The sequence below is a fragment of the Lobosporangium transversale genome, assembly GCF_002105155.1.
Source record: "Lobosporangium transversale strain NRRL 3116 chromosome Unknown BCR41scaffold_8, whole genome shotgun sequence".
Lineage (NCBI taxonomy): Eukaryota > Fungi > Mortierellomycota > Mortierellomycetes > Mortierellales > Mortierellaceae > Lobosporangium > Lobosporangium transversale.
In genome coordinates this window covers 394,291-413,901 of record NW_019028986.1, presented here as the reverse complement: position 1 = coordinate 413,901, position 19,611 = coordinate 394,291, and the positions used below count along the sequence as shown (strand labels likewise).

The window sequence follows — 19,611 nt, the reverse complement described above, 5'->3', positions numbered from 1 at the left end:
CTTCTGATTTGCCACCAATTTATGTAGTATTTGCGATTAAAAAAACCATGGCATAGTAAAATTCTGATACAAATTTACACGCAACGCTCTCCCATTTCATTTCAACTCTTGACACACGAATACTTGCACATTTAAACAAGAACATGGCATTGGAGCAGCAAAACAATAAGCCAGGAGCACAGCAGCCTCAGTTGAATGGACTAGAGGAAGACGACGAGTTTGAAGAGTTTGCTGCACAAGGTAAGCATTTCTTTCCCTAATGCAATTTGAACCAACAGTATTCGTTTATTCTTTTTTTATTTTTTATTTTTTAATATTAAAGCAGTTAGAAGAGAGAAACACAGGCTCTTTCAAGTCTAAGCCGAAAAAGACCTATGAAAGATATGGATCTATGGATCTATAGCTGTTGTTTCTTTTTTATATTTTTTTGGAATATCTTGAGTATCTGATGATGGCATATGGCAAACTACCTAAATCTGACGTCTTTAAGTATACGATTATCTTTAATAATGAACTAAACAATATAGATTGGAATGAAGCTGAGGAAGAGAAGGATGCACACCAGTGGGACGACAACTGGGATGATGATGATGTTGAAGATGACTTTTCAAACCAGCTCAGGTTAGTCATTGGCTCTAGGAACATCTTATGGCATTCAATCATAAAGATCCTTCCTTAACCCAGTAAACTTTCTTTCCTCTACTTTACTTTCTTTTGTGCTTATAGGGCTGAGCTTCAAAAGGCAAACGCAATCCAAGCGTGAACAGGCATGGAAGCAGGATAGGGATCATTGAAATAAACAACGCAATAACGCAAAATTCAACAAATCATAATTATTTCTTTATAGTTTGTTCAATTCAAATAAGAATGTCTACTCTTTCTACACCGTAATATGTATCGCCATGCCGCAGACCATTACTTTAAATCAAATCAGTAACGTTCATTGGCATCTCATCAATCTGTGTGCTGTAGTACTGTTCAATATCGCGTAAAATTTTGATATCATCCTGCGTAACAAAGTTAATGGCCACACCCTTGCGTCCGAAGCGACCAGACCGACCAATACTGCATTGATTGGCAAAAAAAAAAAAAAAAAAAAAAAAAGAGTTACAAACACATTATAAAATGAAATGCCAAGTTCGAAGGGGGGTTTTTTTTTTTTCTTTTAAGGCATGCTTCGTACCGGTGAATATAGTTTTCACGATTACTTGGAAGATCGTAGTTAACAACCAGTGAAACTTGTTGGACATCGATACCACGAGCCCATACATCTGTTGTAATCAAGACACGACTGTAGTGAAATGGAGGGATTCAGAATGGCATTAGCACACGTCCCTGAAACCTATGGCGTACACAAAGAAATCATAATACTTTATCAGTATGTAAAATATACCTTGCACCTTGGCGGAACTCCTGCATAATAGCGTCACGTTCCTTTTGAGGCATCTCTCCGTGCATGGATGACACTGTGAAGTTGGCCTCTCTCATTTTGGTAGTGAGCCAATCAACCTTTCTGCGGGTATTGCAAAAGATGACAGCCTGTGTGATGGTCAATGTATCGTAAAGATCGCAGAGCGTATCAAACTTCCAGTCTTCCTTTTCTACAGCGACGAAAAACTGCTTAATGCCTTCCAAGGTCAATTCATCACGCTTGACCAAAATACGGATGGGATCTGTCATGAATTTAGAAGTCATCTCCAGTACATCATGAGGTAATGTAGCCGAGAGGATGACGACCTGTGTGGATGGTGGTAGGTATCTGTATACATCATAAATTTGATCTTTAAATCCTTGATTCAACAGCTCGTCTGCTTCGTCCAAGACCATCATCTTTATGTTGCGTGTTCTGAGGTTGCGTCGACGAATCATATCAAAGACCCTTCCTGGCGTGCCTACGACGACATGTTGTCCATGATCCAGCTGACGAATGTCTTCACCAATACTGGTGCCTCCAATGCAAGCATGACATTGTACATTCATATAGTCCCCTAACGCAAGGATGACACTTTGGATCTGGATCGCCAACTCACGGGTTGGTGCCAAGACCAATGCCTGAGTCTCACGAATTGAGGTGTCAATCGATTGAAGGATGGAGATGGAAAAGGTGGCTGTTTTTCCTGTTCCTGATTGTGCTTGAGCAATCACATCACGTCCCTTAACGATTGGGTTAATGGCACGTTGCTGGATAGCTGAAGGGCGTTCAAAATCTATAAAGCAACATTAGAAGGAAATTAGAGGGAATATCAAGCAATAAAGCTAAGCATATATGTCAATTTCTACGTTATCGAAACGAAAATATAAAAATCATGTCGCATACTGTAAGCGTAAACTCCGCGAAGCAAATCATCCTTTAATCCAAGCGAGTCAAATGTGGGAACAACTAGTGATACAATAAAAAAAAAAAGATTAGTCACGATTCATAGCATCAAAAAGAGTGGTTTACATGGTCTGTTGAGATCTGCCGATTTTCTGTCAATTTTAAGTTACCCTTAACATCCTCACTAGTCTCGAAAACGAGCTTGTCGTCGTGCTTCCTGTTGATGCCAGACATGATGTGCTTGTCGATACTGGATGGAAGAAGAGTTCTGTCAATCCCTCTAAGCCCACAGCAAAAAAAAAAAAAAAAGAACCCTTATCTAGATCTACACATTTACATCTCAAACTACGACATCTTAGTCACGTGAGATGAGGAAGCAAAGATAGTTTCAGGCGAGCAACGGCAAGGTCAACTATTGAATGAGTGCCTCTTCTCTTTGCCGCGTGCCCAAGTAGCGCCCTGCTCCATGAAGCCTAATGTGCCCTGATATAACATCATGCATGCATAAGCGACCCATACTTGCTCTGAATAGCTGGCGTGCGTCCTCAACAGCTTTATCCATCAACCCTCTAAGATTCCTGGGCGGTTGGTGGACCTTGGTTTGAGCTTGGTGTGATGGTGATTAATGAAGTCCTTGTGCAATGAGCAGTCTTTTAAGATCGGCAGTAACGCATTTGATGAATGAACCTTTAACACTATGATTAATGATCTAGAGACCATTTTTGTCACAGCCCTACTGTGGTAAGCATAGCCTGTGGCAGCATTGCTCGGAATTTGGTCCCGCAGTAAAACCATCGGGACCTAACACAGCCCAGGTTTTTAGTCCAGACACAGTACCTTAAGAATAAAGAACAGCTTAAGTAAACATGCTGGCCTTGAGTCCTGACTCTTGCCCTTATATCACTTATAGCCCTGTTCAAGCTTAGAAAAATTCATTTTGGGTTCATCGATAACCTTCATTAATGAGAATGCGATGAAAATATGGTCTACTCATAGAAGTGGCACGTATGATAGCAGAGATATGGTCCTTGCAACGTCTTTGAGGCCGATCTACGGGCTTTGGATACAAAATTCTCAATCTGGAAAATGAAATTGATTACAGGGTATCCACCAAGATGCCATTGGAGCTTGTGGATGCTCGAGTCGATAGTGTTGTTCTGTAATTTTGTTGGTAGATTGTGCATTAAAAGACATGTACTAACTAGCCAGATGTGGAGATGTTTTTGGTTCCAAGATTATGGATAGCTCAGGACCGTGTGTGCAATACAGTGAGTAGTGGATAGCGTAGGGACTGAGAGAATAGTTGTGACTTGGCTCTCAATGCAATTCTGGGATTACGAACGCTGTAGCTCCTTTTGCATAACCAATGCTTTCATTGGCCCTTTCTATTATTTTCAAGTATTCAAGTACCAAGTCTAGCCGTGGCTCCATATTTGTTATGACAGATAGTATCGACGGGTCACGTAATATGCGGTGGAAAATATACGCAAACACCACAAGCATACGCACACATGCCACATGCCACACGCACGCTTTTTTATTATTATTTTTTCTGCTTCGCCCTCTCCTGCCACTTGTCACCTAATCCATTTTTTGTTCCAGGGGACATTGTCAGAGAGATCGCATTAAGCAATCCATTTCATTTCTTCTCTAAAATAATCTTCCTTCTTTTCTGCTGTATCTAGAAATCAGCATCGCATTTTGACAGATTTATTATTCCTTACTTCCTCCAATTGCTAAAAAATACGCAGCTGTGTACTCTTCTACACGCGCTTTTTTTATACTGTTACTGTTCTCGCCGATATGGATCATATCAATCAACAGTGGGGCGACCTTTCTACCGCCTTACATAATCTCCTCCCTTATGGCCATGATATGTCTCAGGAAGCGAGCGAGATGCTCCACAATATCATCTACCATTTTGGACTCTGTTTGAAGTCTGAGGACTGGGCGCCTGGTCTGGTCGAATGGGGCAGGCGACTGGATAAGTAAGGGCTGTGATAATCTCATCATCTTGATAAATGATATACTACAAATAGTCCTCATATGATCATACAAGAAACGGCATGAATTCTTATTAATACTTTCATTATATCGGCTCCTTGGTAGGTACCTTGACTTGAAATATGCACTCCCATTAGAAACTCGGGCTTCATTTGCCAAAATGCTCTGGGAAATATCCTTTGCGCCGGGTGTAGATACTGCCATGGTTGAACTGACTAGCGGCTACTGCTACCGCCTGATTAAGTAAGCAGACTTGCTACTCTAGCTTCCGTTGATTGATAGTCAAATCGGATAGTCGGAATGCCATTGCATATGAATCTTTGCTCTACTTTTTTAAAATATTTGGACAGCCCTCTTCTGCGCCTCTACATTAAGGGTGATCTAATTTGTGTTCACTTCCTGATATCTAATCGCTGTCTGTACTTGTATGAAACAATAATGATAAACAATAGGAAAAAAGATCCAATTGGGCCCAAGGATTTACAGCTACCATGGAGACCTGTCTACGAATATTTGGAACGAACATTGTTTCCCAAGAACAGGCAAAAAGCGCTACTGTCTGAATCGTAAGGGAAAAATTGGTTCACTTTAAATACGGATAATGAATGGATAAGATAAAGGGCAAAAAAATAAATAGAAAGCGTTACATGTCTTTCTGCATTCTCTATTTTAACACACACCAGACACTTATGCACTACAATTGTGTCGACTACCTCAATTTGGTCCACATGTTTATTGATTTTGTTAATAGCAAGCGATCAGCCAAGGTGGTTCGACTTATTGCGGCGGCAAGACGGTAATAAGCACATAAATTTCTTGAAACCCGCTTTTGTCGAAGCTATAGAGGCCATCATCTCAAACATAGATCTCTTGATTCATTACCAGGTTCTTCCCATCAGGTGCCGCAGCAGAGATACTGGAGGAATTTATTCCGAAAATGAGTACCAGCAATCTTCCGGAACTCCTTCGAGCTCAGTCATATCTCAGCACCTTTCTGCCCACAGACATTGAATCAGGAATGGACCCGCGAGAGTGGATGCCCGCCATGTTTAGACTGTGGTCCATGGTTGTAAGGTCCAGCGAATTCGATCGTAACTTTCTGTCTCTATTTGCACGTGTGGCTAAAGATAATCTAGGCACCAAAGATATGTTTACAGAAGCACAAGTGCGCACAATTTTTGCTGCTGGATTGAGTGCACTAAATTTACCTGTCGGAAAGGGCCAACGTACAAATCATGTCGATTCAGAGGGTGGCACAGCTCATAAGTCTATCAGTCGGAATGAAGTAAGTGCATTTGCTCGGTTCATATGCCCTATGATCAGCTTACCTAGCAAAAGTTAGCTTTTTATATCTTTTTGGTATACATTTATTTACTTACTTATTTATTTATTTATTTATTAAGATGCGGATGTATTCTGTTGCAATGTTCATTGTCAACACCATTGATCCAGTTTCAGAGGAAGAGAATCCTGAGTCGTCTATATTAGCCCACTTGAGTGATTTAATACAAGCGACCGAATCGTTCTTTCACCCTTCAAATTCAGGCCAATGGTCATATGTCTTAGCGCTTTTTATTCATTATCTCGCTAAAACTTACTTGGAGCGAATCAGGGATCGTACGTTTAAGCTAATATAGGATTACATAGATTAGGATATAATTGACTTTTTTTTTTGACATTTGTTTGATTCGATACTAACCTTATTGTTACTTCAAAAATATCAAATGTAGAGGGGAGCGAAAAGTGTAAGGTGCCACAAGAGCTGCGCCTAACAACGGAAATTAACAATAAGTTTGTGGAGACAATCAAAGGCGTGACCTATTTGATGATGTTCTCCAAAGATCAGCGAGCAGTCGCTCAGAACACTGTGACTCTTCGTTACCTAGCTTGGATTGCACCAAAGCTTATCATCCCAGGTATATTGGAACGAGCATATCCCTCACTTGAATCTCTCACAGAGACTCATCGTACTACGAGTGTCATCTCGGCCATGGGCTCTATAGCTATCCCAATGCTCAACCGTAACCACTACCCACAGGGTGGAAAGCATCTTTCGCCGCTGCTTCATCTGACTCTTCCAGGCATTGATTTAAATGATCCAGCAAAAACATGGTTTACTTTGATGTTTATTAGTTCCATGATCTCGACTGTTCCATTGCAGGATTTGACAGACATGGGTGGCATGGGATTTCAATGGGGTGGTATGGAGGAGGACATGCTGGATTCGAATGAGGTAGTTGATATAGAACTGGAAGATGCAAACCGAAAAGCAACTACTGCAGATTTTGAGGAATGGGTTATGAAGTTGTTACGCAGAGCAATTCTCCTGGTAAGGCAGAGTTCGATGGCTTTGTGATAAACCATAAATACTATGCTTCATTATTTATCTTCTCTCCTGACACTAAGGCAACTACTCTTTATTATGGTAGTTTGAAAATTATCCTGATGTAGATCAAGGGACAAAGAAGGATTCTGTCGAGACTTCTGTCACAGCAACCATTGCTGTAGGTGATTCAACGGTGTCTATCTATTAATCAAAATATTGCTCCTGTTCAACCTCTGAAGAAAAAGAAAGAAAGAAAGAAATATAACAATAATTTTGTCTATTGAATCATTAAACAAAATAGTATTGCTTCGATCTCCTCTTTGGCCAACTCTCGCCTAAACTCTACGACATGACGACTAAGCTTGTGATTGAAATTCTGGAGTCGGCGCCTTTAATCAACGCAAGTAAAGCTATGGGAGAATTTATTTCATGCTGGGCATCTGCAAATCGAAAGTGTTCCATGACCAAAGCCTTCCCGATCCTTGATAGGCTGATTCGAGCCGAACTTGAACATGGTGCCAGCTCAATCCCTTCATTAACCTACTCTCATATGCATCGGGATGACTCTTTGCACTACTATCAAGGACTACTTAGTCGACTTATCGATAGCAGCGATATCACTGAATATAGGACTGAAATCATCAGCCTTGCGAAACTCATGGTCGAGAAATGTCAAGATCGTAGGGGTTACAAGATGGCAGCGAAAGTTCTAGGCTCAGCGCTTCAAACTATGCTTACTATCTATACTGTCAATCCTAGATCCCATAATTCCGCAAAATGGAATGACGAAGGTAAATACCACATTCTGCCTGTGCAGTTACGACGAACCCTTTCATGATTTATTATCATTAGTATTATTGGTGAAGCTGATCCGACGAATATTATGTCTTACTAGCATTCATGGCTGAATCACACTTACATTGGGGAGAGCTTGAAGAATCCGGATCTGAAAAAATAGACTGGCATATACCTTCACAGGATGAAATCAATTTTGGCATCGAGCTTATCGAGGTATTCCATCTAGCCTCCATTGCAAAAGCTCGGGATCTGATGTCTAATTCGATTTTAGAAGGCAAACAGCTATCTATTGAGTTTTGCAAAGTGATTACGTTAATTAAAGCGTTCCTTGGCGGCATGATTACTCTGGTCGAAGACGATGGCGACAGTCCTGCCTCAAAAGCAAAGTAGGAGCAACATTTGCAATTTTTTATATTTGATAAGCTTGTATAATATCTAGAACAAGCATCTATATATGAACCAACTCCATTCTTTCATGCAAACTAATTAGCTTTGGGGATGACATGGACACAATTCTGCCGCTAAAACGCATCGAGGTTGGATACTGCCTTACAGATTACAACGATCCACGTACCGAGAAAATCCGCAAGATACGCGCTGATACTGGGCAGCTTTTACACGAGCTAATGGGGTTCTTTCTCACAAAACGCGAAGACGATGTGGAGAACATCAAAATCCTTGTCAAAGCAGCTCGTATCTTTCTCTCCGATCATGGCATCGACTCCAAGACCTTTGATGCGAATAGCAAGGGCTATGAATTTTTGAAGGCACTCTATCGACTTCCTGGGGACAAAAAGATGTATCCACGGCTAATGTGTTGTAGACGAGCAACTGCCCATCACTATACGAGGCTAAAGTTCAACTCCAGCGGACGTGTCAAGACAGAGCTTCACGATGTATTGATGCTAGATTTAACTGAGTTATCCTTGAGTCAATACACGGATGTGAGAAAGAAATCACAGCAAGCACTTCTTAAAGCCGTACATTGCTATCAAGGTGCCAAATATCTTGTCATTCCAGTCCTACTCAAGTCCTTGGAAAGTTCAAGTAAGTTCTCAATATAGATTTCTATACCTTTTTTTTAAAAGGCCAGATCATAATTATAGCCTTTAACCCCATATCAACCTTTCATATATCTATAGATTCCGATTATGAGAGGATGAAGGGCGCACTCTATTTACTCAGTGCTAAATCACTCACACCTCCGTGTCTTCGGAACTGGCGCTTCGTGCCAGACTATGTTCAGCGTCTATGCACTGCCCACCATGCCGACAAGCCAAGTGTACAAGCGCTGGTCCGGAAATGCTTCCTAGAATATATCGTGAACATGACAAACTCCACGTTTACAGTCCACACGAACCAAGAATTACTAAGCAGCGCTCAAAACTTCATTGATGTCCATGGTCTAACGTACGATGTAGAGACGGTCAACCGTGTCGCTCTCATGACTAAGAACCGACGCCTAAACAGCATAAAGGCATATCAGGACCTTATTCTAGCATTGACTGAGCTGGCCAAGGATGAATCATTACATTGGCGGTATCAGACAATGGTGATGAGTTTTATTGAGCTTTTCATGCGGCCTGAATTCCCTATCAGTCTAGATATCGCGCGATTCGAAGCCAAGAGCCTGATCTCGGAGATGTCTACAGTGCGAAGGATCGCGCTATCAAGCCTGAGCACCATCATGGTGAATATTAAGATCAGAACATTTGCTCAAGGGGATCCTCACAGCCTCATTATTCGCAAGGCCATTAATCCTCTCAAGCGACGTGTGACTCTTCCTGAAAAATTTCCTGATAATTTTACTTGGGAGTACCTAAAAGCGTCCGTTACTGAGATCAACTACGCACAGCCTGAATCGTGGTATATTTTCTCTCTTTTCTTCCATAATTTTAATTTACCAGCCCTATGAGTATATATGCTCTTAACTTGCCAACTAATATGCAATTTGTAATTTTACATAGCTATCTTGATGACTCCATCGAAACGGGCTGGCTTGCTTGGCCAAAATCAATAAAAGTTTATTTGCCTCGCGCAGAATCGTTCGCAATGCCAGATGTTGATGCGGAATCTCGCCCAGCATATGATCACTTGGAGCAGTTTTTCAGCCAGGCATCGACTTGGGAGAAATTGGTGGAAATTATGGCTCAAGAGCCTGTCCGTGGTGAGCGAAGCGATGCATTTAGCATTGATCATGCTCGATTTTACAAGTCTATCTTTGGATTATGGGAAGACAAATTCCTTGATGTCGTCGAGCCTCTGATTGTCAAGCACTGTTCTACTGTTGATGACAAGAATTCACAACGTACAGCGGCAGAGTTGGTTGGAGGATTGATCCGTGGTAGCAAGCACTGGAAGAAATCGGCATTGGATCGTATGTGGGCATGGTTGACCCCAGTTTTAAAGAAAGTATTTCAAATGTGTACGCCAGACTCTTTGGTATACTGGGAAAGATTCGTAAAATACTGCTGCGCTCACCGTGATCCGCGCCGTATACTACCTTTGGTTTCACTGATCTTTAACACACCTCTGGACAAGGACTCAGCAGCAGCGTTTTCTGAATCCAAAAACTTATTCTTTACTCGCGCAGTTCTTGTGTCATTATCATGGCGCGTCTCGTTATTGACGCCTGCATTGACAGAAAATTGTTTGGGACACATCAACCATCCATACAAGCAGGTGCGCGAAATATTAGGACATGTCATTAATGAATGTTTCCAGCTTAAACCGCACCCTTCATACAAGAATGTTCAAGAGTTCCTTAGTGTACAAAAAGCTGAACGAAGCGAACCCAGTGCGTTAGTCGAGTCTCTAGATGAAGAATCAGCGCGCCATATTACGAGTCTGGCGCAAAACCTAGAAAAATGGAGAGTTGAACGCCATCCAGAGATTCAAGGAGCTTCTGATTATACTAATGCCAGCAAATCAGGTAGATTTTCTTTTTTTGCCTCTTCAGCCCATACAATCTTTCTTTTTTTAAAATAACCTTCTAACTTTCTAAGTCTGATCATTTACGACTTGGTTTTAAAATACCAGTCTTATCATGGGTCTATCAGGCGCTTTCTAGCTTCCGTGTGCAGGCTACATATGGCGTAGTTCTGCCTTTAGTTCCCGAACTTTTCCAGATGCAAGACATTCCTGATGACCAAGACCTTCAGCAGTTGGCAACATTCACGTTGTTTCGGCTGGCTCGATTCGCCTACCCTGCAAACATAGTTCCTACGATGGTTGATTTGTTCTGTAATATCTTGAAGGAATCGACCAGTTGGCATATACGTAATAACGTATTGCCAGTAGTGCAGGTCTTCTTTTACACAAATTTGTTCTCGATGGACCTGGAGATGATGCTCAAGGTTATGAATGCTGTCTCAAGTATGCTTTTAGATCCACAGATTGAGGTAAGGGGTGCATGTTGGATTGCAATCTTGGCCAAATCCTGTGTCTTTATAGTGTCTTGCCCCGCGTTTCCTAATGATCTTTTTTCTTCGTATTGCTTCAAGGTCCGACAACTGGCTGCGTCGACATTGTCCGGTATTGTTCGTTGCTCACAACGTGATGCGACCCAGAGATTGATCTCTCATTTTAAGGAGCTTCTCAAGTCCACCCCTCTGCCAGCGCGCAAAAGACGTGGTCCCAAGAATGAGCCAGTAAATGAAGGGTATGCCGAGGCCATAGTGAGACGACACGCAGGCGTCTTGGGCCTATCGTCATTACTCGAGGCATTTCCTTATGATGTCCCGAATTGGATGCCTGAGGCAATGGTGTTTTTATCAGGATACTTTTCAGACCCACCACCAATCTCAACTACAGTCAAAAAGGCATTTAGTGACTTTAAGCGCACGCACCAAGACACATGGCATGAAGATCAAAAACGGTTCACTCAGGATGAACTGGAGGTTTTGAGCGACATGTTGATCTCGCCTAGTTACTACGTTTGATATACTTCATTGGGTATCCAGGAGCGTTGTGTCCAAGGGAATGCTATGTGTATAAAATGGAGATTAATTATCTTTATTTTGTTTGTACCCAAATAAATCTGCTCACTAATGTGGAGCATAAAGAATAAGTGATATCCATGCCTATACTCTGAACCTGAAAATGGATGATTTGCTTTAAGAGGTGGGTGAAGCTGGTTTGTTACGGGATCATCATCAATGAAGGTCAATACTCGTTTGTTTCCTCAATTGACCCTACCATTTTTAACCCGCAATTGGTGAATACTCATCGTGATACCCGAGGTGTAACTGAAGAGGCAACTATAAGCATTGCGCCTTGAAAAATAGAAATCATTCCTTACTTTGATAGAAGAGTATTCATCTCTCAAGGAGACCTTTGTGATTGGAAAATTCTGAGATTCAAGATCCTGAATATTCCATGGCAAAACCTGTACATAAAAAAAATTCAAGGGGAAGGGTGCAATACATCCATGCGAGCAGAAAAGGATAGCAATGTTATCACGAAGATACGGAACAAGGCCTATTGGCTATAAGAATGATGTGCTGTGATTCCATATATTACATTCTTTTTTCCTTACAACCAAACGACAGTTGATCTTCATTTAACCTGCCTTCCCTTACTATCAATGTTATATGCTAAACATTAATCGAAGCAAAATGAAAGAGAAGCAAAAAAAAAAAAATGTTGATCTCCATTCACTCATTCGCTTTGTTAGGCCCTTGGTCTCCAGAAAGAGACCCTTGTAATATATACTAGCTCACATTTCCAGTGAGATGTAGAATTTTTATGACATAAAGAACAGTGATGAATGTCATTCGGTGAAATCTTTGTCCTGATACTCTTTCCTTTGTGCCCTTAACCCATCCCTTAATTTCTTTGATTTATTGTCAGTTAGTATTGGTGCTCCAGGGTCGTTTGACAATCTAGCTATTACAGTTCTCTGCTTGAAGTGTTGGTTAGTGCTCATAATCTTAGTTTTGTGTAGCCATGGTCGCGTCGCTTTGGGGAGAGAGAGTAGAATCGCATTCTTCCAACACGTCTCTACGTGCCTCCGCTTCTCGTTCATTTCAGTTAGGCGTATTTATTTTCGATTGCCGCTCCCAATCATTTAAATATCTTGGATTTTTTTCAATTTTGTCTTCTTTATTATCTTTTTCATTTCTTTTCATAAACTTCCTTTGCTTTCAATAGCCTTTTACACTTTTATACATTATCCCCCTTACGTCCAAGCAACGTTGTCCTGCACACATACTGCATTGGCGATAAGAAAAACTATCGTAAATTAGGCTAGACGCGCGACAATAAAAGCTCAACAATAGCATCATTACCTTCACCAACAGTAACTGTGTCACTGCAACTGCCACAAGCTATACTTTATTCTCCATTTGCTACTAAGGCTTTTCACCCTATCTCAAGCCCCTAACAGGCCGGAACACAGCACTCACAAACGATTTTTCACTCGGCTTCCAATGTTTAAGATCATGAAGTCCTTTGCGATTGCATTGGGCGTCATTGCGCTGATAAATATCGTGTCTGCAGGTATTTTTTTCGAGAAAAAAACCCCCCCCTAATCTGTCTGCAATGTTTCTACATGCTTCCAGTCTTTGTAGCCTTTGTAATACTTCTCAACCTAACTTCTGATGCTATTACATTCTCTAATATGGGCTTGTGAACTGGACCGATCAACAGATCAAGTTTTTTGGGTAAAACCCACGAATAACAGCGAGGCCTATGCAGGTAGAGTAGTATTTTGGAAAGCTACACTCTTGTCTCTCGGCATCTTCATGTTGGCTAATACAGTCAATATACGAGCTAAAAGAGCCTTTCTCATTACGAATTCTGTATTGCTCAGATCAATGAACCCTTTTATTATACTTCTCTTTAGTGATTTATTGAAAGATTGATGTTTTGTAGACACTGAATCAATCTTATTTTTTTTTTTTTTTCCAACTTAGGCTGTAACGTAGAACTGGGTTTTAGAGTCCAATATTCTGACATGGCAATCTTGAGCTACGTCCAGCTTCAGGTTCTCAGTGCGCAAAATAAGGTCCTCATTGACAATCTTGATAATTCAACACGTGAAGAGTGGGATGGTAGGCAAAATAACAGAAATAATTGACTTGAACAAAAAGCACTGCTCCATGAGTATATTTCATTCTGACACGAAATGGCACTTTTTTTTTTTCCCTGAAAAGTCAAGCGAAATAAGAACATTACTTGGCTTGTGCCTCAAAGTTGGCCAGCAGGCGAATACACCCTACGAGCTTTTGGCAATGCACCCTATGCCTGCACTGAGGGTGGACGCCCCACATATTGTGATTTCCTACTTGAAGAATATAAAACACTGAATGTGAAGAAGCTAGCCAAAGGACAGGGCTGTCCTAAAATTCCTTCTGAGTCTTCCTTAGGCAGCGTCCTGCAATTATCACCTTTGGCTCCTACTTTTAATGGAACCGCTTTGTCATCATCACTTAATTCATCTAACTCAAGAAATTTGTCTGCCTTCAATACCGCCAATACTGGTAGTAAGAACTATGGTTGGCCAAGACTTCAGTTTGTTGTGAGTCTTTTGATTTGGACAACAATGACACAACTCATATAGGCGAAGCTGATATGTTTTGCACGAGTATAAGGGGAGCAGATCCTTGCTGCTGTTTATCTTCTGTCTATAAGTTAGTAGTCTAGTTTTTCAGATACCTTTTGAAACAAACACGAATATATTGATAGTTAAGTGCTTGAAATGGCAACTCCTTACACCACGAGAAAAAGAAATATGTACAAATGGTAATGGGTGGGAAGAAGTGAGGTCGAAGGAGTGAGTGAGCAATAGAAGGCTGAAATAAGATATAATGTAACCTTTCTCAGCCTCACGTGTGCCTTCCGTATCCGATGGAGGCCATAGAGGTTCTCTACACCAATGGCTAATGACGAGACCGCTTGATTAGGGTCGAAACGTGACTCGAGCCCTTCATATAGCAGCCCAGATTGTCATATCGAATCCTGAAATCGTGGAGGTATCAGAGGGGTGCAAGCCATTGAGCGAGTTGTACAGCTCAGTAAAGATTCCTCATCGACGCTTAGAGCACAAGGAAAAGCATACGCATGGACAGTTAGACGTTGTGGAGTTCTGATGAGCCTTATAGCCTTTTGTAAAGCCTTTCATGGTAAAAACTACTTAACCAGATCTGAAGAAGTCATGCAGATCCTAGAACTGCTACAATGAGCAAGACATATGAGCATCCCAGTCCTGGCTTGATCTGGAAAATGTTGACACCACGGTCTGTGTGAAGGAAGAGACAATAGGATTACAGATTCTTCTCGCAAGCCAGTTCGCATCTACAATGCCAATAATGTTTATACTTACTTCCATTGTAGCCACTCACGAAGGTGCATTCCTCGACGGAACCTCATGTTCAGATACTTGCAAATGTCACACACCTATAGCCTTTCTTTTATGGCTGTTGGGCCGAAGCCACAGCTGTTTAAGAGTAGATATGATGCTAGTGATACAGATCCTCAGTCTACGTTTTCGCCCTTGTATATAAGGATCATTATGCAACACCTATTCCATCATTCTACAGAAAGAGAAACTTCAGCAGGTTGACACAATTAAGCAGTCCTGATCTGCATAGTGCTATTTCAGAACTGATTGGTGGTGTTCTTGGCAGCCAGACTGTGTCTTAAACTAATTTTGCTATTTAGGGCTCTTCATTTGATGCGGTGTTACTACGGAATCGGTCTCCACTCACTAATATATAATTCAGGTTGCGTCTTCCACCTCTTGGAATGGACTTTACAGTTCAGTTTATGGATAAGGAGCCAACCATTTGAACTCGATACTTCTTTTTTTTTTTTTTTTTATAGCCAGACAAGTCAATTACAGGCTTTTTAGCATCAAGCCAAAAAAAAAGAACCATTACAGGTGGATTTAGCTTTCAGTGAGGTAGTGATTAAACAGGGTACGAACATGGATAAACCTCAGATTCATGTGAGGAACGATTGAATCCACCCCTCAAATCCAACTTCCTATAGTCCAGCGTCATTGCCTCGCCAGTAACCAACAATAAAAATAACAATATTTATATATATACCAGTGATCTTGAACAGCTTGTTGCCCATTCTGACATGTGTATGCAAATCATCAAATTTGGAATCTAAAAAAAAGGATTTTTCCGAATCTGGTGTGGAAAGAACAGATTCAGCTTCTGGTCAATCGACAAAACGGACAAATATACTTAGCTCAACATAATATGCATACAATTTAAATAAAAAAAGGAAAATTTGTCCATTTCTAGCGCTTCTAAACAAAATGCATCTGCACATGCGGATTGATCTATCAAAGTTTGTTGATGTGTTGATTGTTGGTTAGGATATCATTTGTCATGTCGTTCCCACACGTGTGGGAAGATGAACAGTTTGGTGGCTATAAACTTCACAAAGGACGCCAATAGGAACAAACATGACATTTGACATCATCGTACTGTTCCAGCTGGACTAAAATTGTTTACTCTCTCTGTTGCACAGTAGTACTGACGGCAAACTTTTTTTTCACTCCTTAAACTTTACCCCACTTCTTCCGCTCCTCCCTACATTTGTATGGAGAAGTGGAGAAGACGATAAGAGAGGGGTTGCTTTTTATCATGTACATGTACAGGCCATGCCAAACTACAAATACATGTAGACAGGAATCAATGGTACTTTTTTTTTATAATTTCACTTTTACTAAATGTATTAGCTCGACAAAAGAAGAGCAGCAGAAATATATGCTTTTCAAAAAAAAAAAAAAAAAAAAAAAAAAAAAGAAAGAAAGAAAGAAAGCATTACAAACTTGCATGAGGTAGTGTACAGACATTTGCATCCTAAGCAACAATGTGCTTATTGAAAATGTGCAACACTAACCATACTGATGAAAAGGCATCAGAAACAGTTTATCTTGATGATGGATGGGCTTTTTTTGTCTAAATTAATCAATAAAAATGAGATCGAATTGCCAGATTTGTATGAATGAACGGAACTTGATCAAACAGAAAGAACCCTTTTATCCATGCGGACACGATAGAGTAAGACAAGACAGACGGGGGTGCGAGATACTGTAGATATAAGAAAGGATGCATGCACTATAATCCCCGTTTAGAAAATGTTAATGGAACATTAGGAAAGGTCTGGGAAAAGATGAACAGGGCCTTCATCACAAATATGCACTTCCCAAACTTTAATTGTCGATCCAGAATAAAGAATTGACCAACATTGATGCACGCGGTATGGGTAACAAAAACAATTGGTTGATGATTGCTACACGTGCAGGATTCGTTCGCAGACAGAAGCAGTGCTCCCTACCAATCCGATTGGGCTTTCTCTCTTTTGCTCCTTGACCCAAACAAACAAATAAACATTCATGTACTGTCTACATTTGGTTGTACTACACACACACCACCAAAAAAAAAAAAAAGTTTGCTTGTTCATACTCAGCTTGCTGACTTATCCTTGCCTTTTAAGCCAGACACTGGCACTAGCCACAGCATTTCAATACAATTATAGAACACCACTCTTCCTTTTTGGATCGAGATAAAATGCGTCCAAGGGGACTAAATCATTGTATAAATATGTCCTGTTGCCAACTTTTTTTCTTCTTTTTTTTCTAGCCTCACTCATCAACCCAGTCTTCTCTCTCACTCTTCCTCTCTTCCTCTCTTCCTCTCTTCCTCTCTTCTTTCTCATCTGCAAGCACAGAAACTCGCAGACCTCTTTTCTTCCTTACTCTCACACTTTCCCTATACTCCCTCCATATCAAATCACAATGTCCGCTGTTGAAAAATCTGATGATGCTGGCTCCATTGACCAGTCCGTCGCACAGCCAAAAGTCAGCCTTTCCAACTTGGAAGAGCAGTCCTCTTGGAACTGGTTCACTATTCGTACCCTCATTACCTCCGGAACTGGCTTTTTCACCGATGCCTATGATGTTTTCATCATTAACTTGATTGTCCCCATGTTGGGCTACGTCTACTACAAGGAGACTAATGGTCACATTCCCACTGGCATTGAAGGCGCTCTTAAAGGAATGGCCTCTTTCGGAACCCTTGTTGGTCAACTTGTTTTTGGTTACCTCGGTGATGCCTGCGGTCGTCAGAAGATCTATGGTCTGGAGCTCATGATCATCATTCTCGGAACTTTCTGCTGCGCTATGGTCGGCTCAAACGCCAAGGGTGCCACCGTCATCTCATACCTTACCTTCTGGCGTTTCATCCTTGGAATTGGTATTGGTGGTGATTATCCCATGTCTGCTACTGTCACGTCTGAGTGGGCCTCTGCTGGTCGCCGTGGTCAGCTTATGTCTATCATTTTCTCCATGCAAGGCATTGGAAACATGATGGCCTCTGTCGTCACTCTTATTGTCCTCGCTATCTTCAAGTCTTACATTATTGAGGATGTTGATTACCTTGACATTGTCTGGCGTATCTGTATCGGTGTCGGATGCATCCCTGCTGTTTCCACCATCTACCTCCGCATGACCATGCCCGAATCTCCTCGTTACGCCATGGACGTTGAGAACGATGTTGAGAAGGCCAACCAGGCTATTAATCGTGCCACTGCTAATGTAGCTCTTGAGAACAACACTATCTCTGCTACTGAGGTCATTGCTCAACAAACTGCCATTGCTGACGCCAAGGCTAAGCGTAACCACGGCCGTGACTTCATCGAGTATTTCTCTGCTTGGGAAAACCTTAAGGTGTTGATCGGTACCTCTTCTACTTGGTTTTTGCTCGATATCGCCTTCTACGGTATCTCTCTCAATCAGTCCTATGTCCTGAACGCCATGGGTTTCGTCGGCGATGGTACGGTCTATGACAACCTCTGGAGAACCACTCTTGGCAACTTGACTGTCTCTCTCCTCGGTTTTGTTCCCGGTTACTGGTTCACTGTGTTCTTGATTGAGAAGATGGGCCGCAAACGTATCCAATTCATGGGTTTTGGCATGTTGACAATCCTTTTCATCATCTTGTCTGTTGCATTCCACAAGCTGAAGACAATTGTACCTCTTTTCGTTGCTGTCTTCACCTTGGCACAGTTCTTCTTTAACTTTGGACCCAACACCACCACTTTTGTCGTTCCTGGTGAGGTCTTCCCTACCCGCGTTCGCGCCACTGCCCACGGTATCTCCGCTGCCGCTGGCAAGCTTGGTGCTATCTTGGCTACTTTCCTTTTCAATAAGGTTGCAGAGATCGGTGGAGCCCCCGGTGAGCACGCCTTCTTGCCTCAATTGCTTGGAATCTTTGCCGGTGTCATGGCTCTTGGTTTCTTGTGTACCTTCCTCATTCCCGAGACTAAGGGTATGTCGCTCGAGGAAATTGAAGAGCGCGGCACCAAGAGAGCTGCCACTGCTTAAGCACCCTAAAAGAGAGAAGACTTCAAAACAAACAATCAGTCAGAAACTTGTACACATACCACTCTTTTCTATTTAATTCATACAATAGTTTAGGCATTATTCATCTCATTGTAATATATATAACTCAATTAAAAGAAGAAAAAAACCAGAACAAACTAAGCTCTACTGAGGTTATTGTTATCAAAAAAAAAAAAAAAAAAAAAAAAAAATATCTGGTGTCAATATCCCTGTTCAATGCAATGAAGTTCTTTGGGAATATAGTCATAGCGCACCAAGCTTCATAATCAGAATTAATTATCAGGATGCGATGTCTTCTAGCCATGATTCTATGAACCGCTTTTTTCTATTCTTTTTTATTTATTTATATACTAAGGATAGCGACATAATGAATGATCAGAAGTTAGAACTAATAGAGTACGGCTATCAGGGTTTTTCTCCGACTCCCGAGGGGTCTTCGGGAGATGCTCCAATGCTTAGAGGATAAAGTCTGGTTCATTTCATCATTGAGTACAGCACACTCTTGGCTGAATTGCGTCAGCAAGAAGTGCGGTTCAAAACTTCTGATGTGTTTGCAACACAAATGTGAACTATTTTGATTTTGTCGTAGTGGCTCGCTTACATGCAAACGTGGTCGGTTCCATCCAAGGATATCCTCTGTGTTTGTCTACTGGCTGGAGATACGCAGGTCGTTGTTGATGGAGAAGGTGACCACGAACGACGTTGCAAATGTTGTATCCTGCCATAACGTCGCGATGCATGAATGCTCCACAGGTTTTGCAATATAACCTGCCGACGAAATCCTTGCAAACCGGACATTTCTTG

The 19,611-nt window shown here is 41.4% G+C and overlaps 6 protein-coding genes across 6 annotated transcripts; 4 read left to right on the top strand and 2 right to left on the bottom strand.

The window, feature by feature from the left end:
* Positions 1–116: 116 nt before the first annotated feature.
* On the top strand, positions 117–886 carry BCR41DRAFT_348665 (hypothetical protein). Its single transcript, XM_022023338.1, has 2 exons — positions 117–621; positions 727–886. The coding sequence occupies exons 1-2, from the start codon at positions 449–451 to the stop codon at positions 761–763; spliced, it is 210 nt and encodes a 69-aa protein (XP_021883860.1). The 5' UTR covers positions 117–448; the 3' UTR covers positions 764–886.
* BCR41DRAFT_319508 (ATP-dependent RNA helicase FAL1) lies at positions 821–2,588 on the bottom strand. The gene is made up of 5 exons (XM_022021355.1): positions 2,488–2,588; positions 2,318–2,380; positions 1,394–2,207; positions 1,184–1,291; positions 821–1,065 (listed from the first exon to the last, which is right to left on the bottom strand). Exons 1-5 carry the CDS (start codon positions 2,549–2,551, stop codon positions 921–923), a joined length of 1,194 nt encoding a protein of 397 aa, XP_021883859.1. The 5' UTR covers positions 2,552–2,588; the 3' UTR covers positions 821–920.
* Positions 2,589–3,843: 1,255 nt separating this feature from the next.
* Positions 3,844–11,517, top strand: BCR41DRAFT_348662 (hypothetical protein). The gene is made up of 15 exons (XM_022023337.1): positions 3,844–4,305; positions 4,427–4,564; positions 4,774–4,887; positions 5,073–5,117; positions 5,207–5,606; positions 5,725–5,938; positions 6,052–6,650; positions 6,751–6,825; positions 6,949–7,438; positions 7,543–7,831; positions 7,936–8,492; positions 8,588–9,311; positions 9,413–10,377; positions 10,485–10,846; positions 10,949–11,517. The coding sequence occupies exons 1-15, from the start codon at positions 4,121–4,123 to the stop codon at positions 11,384–11,386; spliced, it is 5,595 nt and encodes a 1,864-aa protein (XP_021883858.1). The 5' UTR covers positions 3,844–4,120; the 3' UTR covers positions 11,387–11,517.
* Positions 11,518–12,886: 1,369 nt separating this feature from the next.
* On the top strand, positions 12,887–14,007 carry BCR41DRAFT_393840 (hypothetical protein; the record flags this gene model as incomplete). Its single annotated transcript, XM_022028593.1, has 3 exons — positions 12,887–12,944; positions 13,361–13,498; positions 13,601–14,007. 3 exons carry the CDS (start codon positions 12,887–12,889, stop codon positions 14,005–14,007), a joined length of 603 nt encoding a protein of 200 aa, XP_021883857.1.
* A 505-nt stretch (positions 14,008–14,512) lies between these two features.
* BCR41DRAFT_348661 (hypothetical protein) lies at positions 14,513–14,749 on the bottom strand. The gene has a single exon (XM_022023336.1). It carries the CDS (start codon positions 14,739–14,741, stop codon positions 14,577–14,579), a length of 165 nt encoding a protein of 54 aa, XP_021883856.1. The 5' UTR covers positions 14,742–14,749; the 3' UTR covers positions 14,513–14,576.
* A 2,248-nt stretch (positions 14,750–16,997) lies between these two features.
* On the top strand, positions 16,998–18,961 carry BCR41DRAFT_348660 (major facilitator superfamily domain-containing protein). Its single transcript, XM_022023335.1, has one exon. The coding sequence runs from the start codon at positions 17,203–17,205 to the stop codon at positions 18,787–18,789; it is 1,587 nt and encodes a 528-aa protein (XP_021883855.1). The 5' UTR covers positions 16,998–17,202; the 3' UTR covers positions 18,790–18,961.
* Positions 18,962–19,611: the final 650 nt, after the last annotated feature.